At 42.9% G+C, this 7,749-nt stretch overlaps 1 protein-coding gene across 1 annotated transcript; it reads left to right on the forward strand.

The window, feature by feature from the left end:
- Positions 1 to 33: 33 nt before the first annotated feature.
- On the forward strand, positions 34 to 5,786 carry plbd2 (phospholipase B domain containing 2). The gene is made up of 12 exons (XM_021621709.3): positions 34 to 311; positions 1,352 to 1,445; positions 1,549 to 1,707; positions 1,876 to 1,976; positions 2,181 to 2,395; positions 2,600 to 2,694; positions 2,772 to 2,932; positions 3,731 to 3,826; positions 3,940 to 4,011; positions 4,180 to 4,332; positions 4,765 to 4,927; positions 5,045 to 5,786. Exons 1-12 carry the CDS (start codon positions 106 to 108, stop codon positions 5,213 to 5,215), a joined length of 1,686 nt encoding a protein of 561 aa, XP_021477384.3. The 5' UTR covers positions 34 to 105; the 3' UTR covers positions 5,216 to 5,786.
- The last annotated feature ends 1,963 nt before the right edge of the window (positions 5,787 to 7,749 follow it).

The following is a 7,749-nucleotide window of genomic DNA, read 5'->3' on the forward strand; positions in this document are numbered from 1 at the left end:
TTGTATTTTATCAGAAAATTTAACATATAATCTATCTACGTTAGAGGGTTAGACTTTTATTTTGAAATTCCTTCATCTTTGGTCACATGAACTATATTGCTAAAAATGGCTGACAGGCGCACACAGATGTCAGTAACAACAGAGAAGATGTTTATGTTTTCATGTGTTTTTTATTTATCATGGACGTCTGTTCGGGCCGAGATTCATTCTGCAGTTCTCGATAAACAAACTGGCCAGCTGTCCTTGGAGGAGGGGTTCCGAGACGACTATGTAGCCTGGGCGAACTTTACCGACGACATCAAGAACTCGGGGTAAATTCAGTCATCTGATGTAGCTGTATCTCTGGGCTAGGGCATTACCGAGTTCCTCCGCTAACGCGCACCAACTCCCTGGACCAGAGCTAATCTAGGTTCATAGACGATGTAGGAATAAAAATATGCGTTTGGGTAAACGGCGAGTTACCACAACCATTTTATCAGAATATGACTTCTGAATAAGTCTAGACAATAACGTTGGATTGATAATTGGGGTATGGCAGGCGATGTTGTCCCCATGTTGCGGAATAAAGAGATGTGAAAGTCTAGGTTTGAAATCAAATGTAACCAATTACTGTTCCAAATTCTAAAATGAACAGAACATTTTTAAATCCACATGGGCCTCGTTTATAAACGGTGCGTAAATTTCACCCGAGATTTGTACAGAAATACTGAGATATATAAACTTGGCGCACGCCATACATACGCATCAGACCTGTCATAAAAATATATGCATACTTGAACGAGGATTAACGCTGCCTGAAAAACGCCCTACAGTCACTTGTTATGCTTACAATAACACCCTTTATTTGCCTACTTTACAACTACTTAGCATGTTAGCTAACTCTTCCCTAACCTTAACTTTTCGCTAACCCTTCTGGGAAGAAGGCCTATGCTCCAGTTTTTGGGAAATTCGCTCAGCACTCCCAGTCAAATTGGTCACGCTCCACTCAGCTCACATACTCTGGTTGGCAGGATGTTTAATCTTTAGCAGTAATTTATGCTGTATCTGGAAAAGGACTACATTTCTGAAATAAAAAACATGGCAAGTTGTTGTGGACCTGTCAGCATACATTTTTTTTTGCATTAACTTTTCCCCCAACTTAAATGTGATGGACTGCAAGGGAATTCGGAAACGTAGGGCAGGCTACAAAAAAATATGCAATTACAGTAGCTTACTAAGGCCTACTTCAATGTAAAAATGACTGTATTATAAGCCACACTGCCTATGACAGTCCAAAACAACCATTCGGAGTTGAACTCCTCAACCAAACAAATTTGATCATGATGTATTTACTATGTGTTCTCTCCCTCAGCTGGGCATATCTGGAAGTGACCACTAGCGGACGCTATAATGATAGTATCCAGGCGTATGCTTCCGGGGCCGTTGAGGCTGCAGTCACCTCCCAGGTAAGGTAGAGACCATCTGCCCCAACCCCTAACCTAAAACCATATCCTGCTGGGGCAGTGGAGTCAATCTATAGCTGATTGTGTGTGTATTTGTTTGTCTCAGCTGATCTATAAGCACTGGATGAACACTCTTATGGGATACTGCGGTCCGTTTACCTTCGAGTCGGGATTCTGCCAGAGACTAAAGGATTACATCACTTCCAACCTGCAATGGGTCAGACAGCAGATAGAGGAGCATCCACACTGTCCCTACTGGCACCAGGTACTGGCTGGGTCTGGGTCAGCCATCATGCTAAATTATGAAGTGTCTGCGCCTTTTCTCTGTGTCTAAACAGTAAAGAATTATTGCTAGTGTGGCTCATTCAGTACACATTTGGGATCTAAGAACATCTTAGTAGAGAATATTTTTCATTTAGACTTTCTCTCTCAGGTGCGGTTGGCGTTGCTGCAGCTGAAAGGTCTGGAGGACGGCTACAATGATCAGCTGTCATTTCCCAGTGGCCCTTTCACTCTCAACCCCTTCGGCTTCCTGTAAGTGTGGTCTGTGATCTCTGTGATTGGTGGATTTGAGTTCACCCCATTAGTGACAGTCTCTGTAAGCGCCCTTGATTTAACGCGGAGTACCCATCTCCGGAGCAATGTAAATGGTTCCAATGGGGTGAGCTAAATGAAGTGTGGCCAATCATGCCTTGCATCACAGCTCTGACAACCCTCAATTTTTATGTGGCTATTCAGACTTTTCCAGATGGGAGGAGACCTAGAGGATCTTGAAGGTGCCCTAAACAAATCCAGCCATTCACGGACTCTGGGCTCCGGCTCTTGCTCCGCCCTCATCAAGTTGTTGCCTGGCAACAAGGATCTACTGGTGTCTCATGATACCTGGAACATCTACCAGGCCATGCTGCGCATCCTAAAAAAGTACCAGTTTGCCTACCGTGTCTCTCCTACAGGTAACCCTAACCCCTAAACCTCTCATAAGGATAACTTAACTCTGCCTACAGCGTCTCAACGTCCCCCCTTTCCCCCTAACATATACACTCTTCATGAAACACTCCTTGAAACTCTGCATCTGAACACTGGGAAAGTCCAAACATGAGTTATGTGGTTCAGAGTTCTATATTTTGAGTTTGATTTCTGTGTTCTGTTGTTCTCAGACAATGATATGATCCCTGGTGGAACCCAGGCGTTCTCTTCCTACCCAGGCTCCATCTTCTCTGGAGATGACTTCTACATCCTTAGCACTGGGCTGGTGAGAGCTGTGTGTAATATGTGTGGACATAGCATATACAGTGTGTGTAGTCTTTTTATTTTAAAGATGTCCCTCAGGTTACTCTGGAGACCACCATTGGCAACAGTAACCCCGCCCTCTGGAAGTTTGTTCAACCAACCGGAGCAGTGATGGAGTGGCTGAGGAACATCGTAGCCAATCGGCTGGCTACAACTGGCAAGGCGTGGGCAGAGATTTTCAGCAAACACAACAGCGGAACGTAAGTCTCTGTGGTCCCTCTGGTTGACATTTCCCCTTTTTCCTGTAGATGTCCACCATGTTGGTTATCTCTCCGGTTTGGTCAGGCTGGAGCTCTGCAAACCAACTCTCATACAGGCTTTTGAACTATCCATTTAAAGGAAACTAGGAGAGGAAGAGTGAAGGGAACTATCCTTTTAAGGAATGAAGGGAAGTAAAACTATAATCGAGTTTATAAAACATCACATTAAATATCATGAGTGGGGGGAGGACAGAGTTAAGTCAGCTGATAAAGCAGTGTCTCTAAAGTGCTGAGTTGTCTTTTATGACACACACTTCAGGCAGGCCTGGGAAAGCAGGGCTGGGACTTATCAGTAATGCCCACTCAGGCCAAAGTCCCCTGAGGTCAAAAGTGACACACTCATGTTGTTTTGTATGGTTACATTTATCTGTCTTCTGCAGCTTTTTTGTTTATTTCTCTAGCCTATCTCTATCAGTGGAAGCTAATGGGAGGAGCTATAGACTTTGTAATGGCTGGAATAGAATGGAGTCCAACATGTGGTTTCCATATGTTTGATACCGTTCCATTTATTCCATTCCCGGCATTACAATGAGCCGTCCTCCTATAGCTCCTTCCACCAGTCTTCTCTGATCTCTAGAATATCTACACAGTGTCTTATCAGCCTCAGTTACTCAGCACAGTGGAACCTGAGACTGACTAGTGTATCATCGTCATTAATTACTCAGCCTCTAAACAGACCCACATACCACATAGTGTCTACCTTTAAAGTTAATGTATTCCCTCGTGTGTGTGTGTTAGGTATAATAACCAGTGGATGATAGTGGACTACAGGCATTTCACTCCAGGGATGACAGAGACTAAGGAGCAGCTGTTTACTGTGCTGGAGCAGATCCCGTAAGAAAGGCAACACACATACACACAACAACCTCTCAACACATATACATTTTGAGAAATGGGCTGGTTATTTATCAGTAACATTAATAGGTGTGTGTGGTTCTGTTCTGTAGTGGGCTAGTTGTTCACTCTGATAAAACCCAGGAATTGCTGCAGAAAGGCTACTGGTCTAGTTACAACATCCCGTAAGTACCAATAACATCGAAAACTACCACACACTAGTAATGACTATATTATTCATAAAAAGAGGAGTTGACTGTGTCGGTCTTGCAGGTGTTGGAGTGGATGGTTATAATTTGTTCAGCTTTCACGTGTATATGTGTGACGCACACTCTCGCTTTGTGTTTGTGTAGGTACTATGAGGAGGTGTTTAATGCCAGCGGCTGTAGAGAACTGGTAGAGCAGTTTGGTCCATGGTTTTCTCTGGACATGAATCCTCGAGCCCAGATCTTCAGAAGGAACCAATCACACGTCACAGACATGGACTCCATGGTCCGCCTCATGAGGTACACGCCTCCATTCAGAGGCTTCAATCCAAATGTGTCACAGGAGGGACATGGACAGACCTGCTTTTATACACGGTCATTTCCATGTAAAAGGACCCATGAGCACCAATGTGAAGTTTATAGGGGCATGTCAAAAGTGTTTTTAAAATTTTAATTAAGGCATACATTTGGAATAAGCAAAGGCTTTGATAAGTGGTCAAACAGATGGACAATGGGTCCAAATCAAAGTTTATTTGTTACGTGGCCGAATACAACAGGTGTAGTAGACCTTACAGTGAAATGCTTACTTACAGGCTCTAACCAATAGTGCAAAAAAGGTATTAGGGTCAATTCCGTTACTGTGGAATTGTCCACACCTGACCTTTATACGAGTACCCCTACTGACATTTTAGCCTATGTATAAAAATATCCCTTCCCGCTCTCTCTGTGTAGGTATAATAACTTTAAAGAGGACCCATTGTCACGGTGCGAGGGCTGCGACCCGCCTGCTAACGGGGAGAACACCATCTCGGCCCGCTCCGACCTGAACCAGGCTAACGGGACATATCCCTTTGGAGCGCTGAAGCAGAGACCACATGGTGGAACGGATATGAAGGTAAGGCTGTAATCCCTCTACTTTTGTCTTGCTCCTCCATCTATCTAAGTATGAATTAGGTGAGCTGTAATGTCATGCCTCCTGTGGGTATCACTAATTGGCTGTCCTTGTGTGTAGGTGACGTCTTATGAGATGTGGCGTGAGTTTGGGTTCTTGGCAGCGAGTGGACCCACGTGGGACCAGGTACCTGCTTTCCAGTGGAGTTCCTCTCCCTACTCAGACCTGATGCACATGGGACACCCCGACACCTGGGCTTTCACACCTATACATGTCACCTGGTCTACCTAACCCGTAACCTTTAAATGAACCCTACATGCACACATCCATCAGTGTAAGAAAATAAACTGAGGGGTGCTGGATTTCATTTGAAAATGTGAAATGATTACAAATGTAATGCAAATGGATATACAGTAAGCATAAGTTTACTGCACTGCTGTTTGAGATAAGGGAATGTGTTTTAAAAGTTTAAAAAACAAAATCATTTTTTGCTCAGACTGGCTGTCTCATATTGAATGTGAGATGGTATAACTCTGTTTGAAATGAGCCTTCCACTATTGACAATATTGAGGTAGGAAATTGTACCTCTTAGACGCACAAAAAATACTTTGTTTGGGCAATAGAGAATGATTTTTGTTTTCCATTTTTAAATCTGTTTTCAATTTGAATCCTAAAGTATTCTGCCATTAGATTCATGCTGCTAAGGCCCTGGTCAATTCATTTAATTCATATAAATGCTATTAAGACCGTAATCAGATCAAAATATGTATTACATTTCTCATTTGACAGATAAAGGCTTGAATGTGTCCAGTTTTTTTTATTCAATGGTCAATGGTTGTCATTAAATGAGTTTTGAACTTCAGTTGTGTACTGTAGCTTATTCATAAATACAAAGCTGGCATACTGTCTTTTGTTGTCTGACACTTCTATCAGATGGCACAGACTTTCTGAAGCCTATCTGAAAGCAAAAGAGAAACATTATTTTCTCACCACTTTTTCATCATGCTAACGCAGGTACACATACACACAACGGTCATGACCCCTCGCTCTCAAAGCTCCATTGACACACCCACAAGTCACAACCTACTCACCACCATGCATGGCGAGAGGGTTAACTGGGCCCAAAATCTGTCTTCTCCAGCAAGTGGTGTTTTTTTCTCTCTCTCTTTTTTTGCTCACCAAGCAAGGAGTTTTTGGAGGTCATGAGTGTTGAAATTGGTCAACAAAAAATGTTATGGCTTATTTGATTGAATAGAAGTTTCGTAATGCTTAGGTTGTTACGAGTGAATAGATATAAGTAGGACGTGACATACTGGCAACTTTGAGGAAAAAACACTTTATATCAGAGATGTGCCTGTTGTTCATGCATATCTACCCTCTCATTGGCTAGAATGGTCCCACCTGATCTTGCCTCCTGACTGCCTTCCATTTTTGAAGACATTTATTTTCATTGTTAGAGCAGCCATTTGAGCATCTGGTCAATATAATGGATACTCTGTTAGTACCCAGCAGAGAAGGAAGGAAGAAAATAGGGAGGATGGTTGGGCTGAAGGACTCTTTCCGAGTCTGCTTCTGTTGTTGATCAGTTTGATGGAGTGTCTCATTAAACTGTTTGCCTGCTGTTATTAATCTTAACCCTTGCCCTGTCCATAAACAGTGCCCTCTGATACTTTTGACTTTCTACACTTCTCTGATGGGTGACGTAAACATGAATAAATATTTCAATTTTACAACATCTAAGGTGTCTATTATTCCTCTCAGGCCTCTAGGCACTTCCATCGATCTGAGCCGCCCGCAGCTGTTCATCCCAGTCCAGCTCCCCTCTCTGCAGCCACCACAGTGGTGGAGCATCTTTCCCACCACCGTCAAGAAAAGTGGAGTCGCTGCCCATCTTCTGCCACAGGCTGAAAATCCATCTTGTCATGCTGCACCTTGGCTCCCGTACTGCCTTCCCTAGCTTATCACTTCTCCTACAAAGATCACTTGTGGTGGGCACTAAATCCACACAATCACAGATAAAACTTATGTTGAATCTTGCACAGTTTATTCAGCGTGCCGCTGCTAAATGCATGTTGGGAAAACATTGCCTATTGCCTTGGGCAAGTGAACTGAGCAGTCACACAAGTTGAGCCTGCTCCGAGGTTGGCGATTTGTTATTTATTTTTTAAGTGAAAAAACTGCAATGAATTCCAGTAGACTAAAACTGATATTTATGGTTCCTCTCCATTGTTTAAGTGAAAGACAGACAATTTAAGCAAGGACACGGGCAGCCATTTCAGAATTTGCCTGAGTGACAATCAACAACAACACACACACTGACAAAACACACAGCTTAAACACTTCATTTCACCTAGGTCCCAAATGAACAAGCAAAATGATTCAAACAATGGAATATTATTGAAACAAGTTAAAGCCTGTTCCATTATTAGTAAAATTTCAGGGAATTCTTTACGGGTGTATAAACCGTTAGCTAACAGTTGCTAGTGCAACAAACTTACCATGGGAAAAATAGAGAAAAGGCCAAACGAAAGATAAACGTTTAGTTGAACAGAGTTGAAATTGAGAGCTAGCCTAGGACTATGGTAGAGCAGCATAATGGGCTCCCTGAATTCCTCAGCTACCTAGTTAGCTAGTAGGCTTCATTATGCATATTAAAATAGTAATATTCAACAATTTACTATTTTATTTTTTACCCCCTTTTTCTCCCCTATTTCGATATTGTCTTATCGCTGCAACTCCCCAATGGGCTTGGGAGGCAAAGGTTGAGTCATGCGTCCTCCGAAACATGACCCGCCAAACCGCACTTCTTAACACCCGCCCGCTTA

The sequence above is a fragment of the Oncorhynchus mykiss genome, chromosome 11 (genome assembly GCF_057628025.1).
Source record: "Oncorhynchus mykiss isolate SJ-2025 chromosome 11, ASM5762802v1, whole genome shotgun sequence".
NCBI classification, from domain to species: domain Eukaryota; kingdom Metazoa; phylum Chordata; class Actinopteri; order Salmoniformes; family Salmonidae; genus Oncorhynchus; species Oncorhynchus mykiss.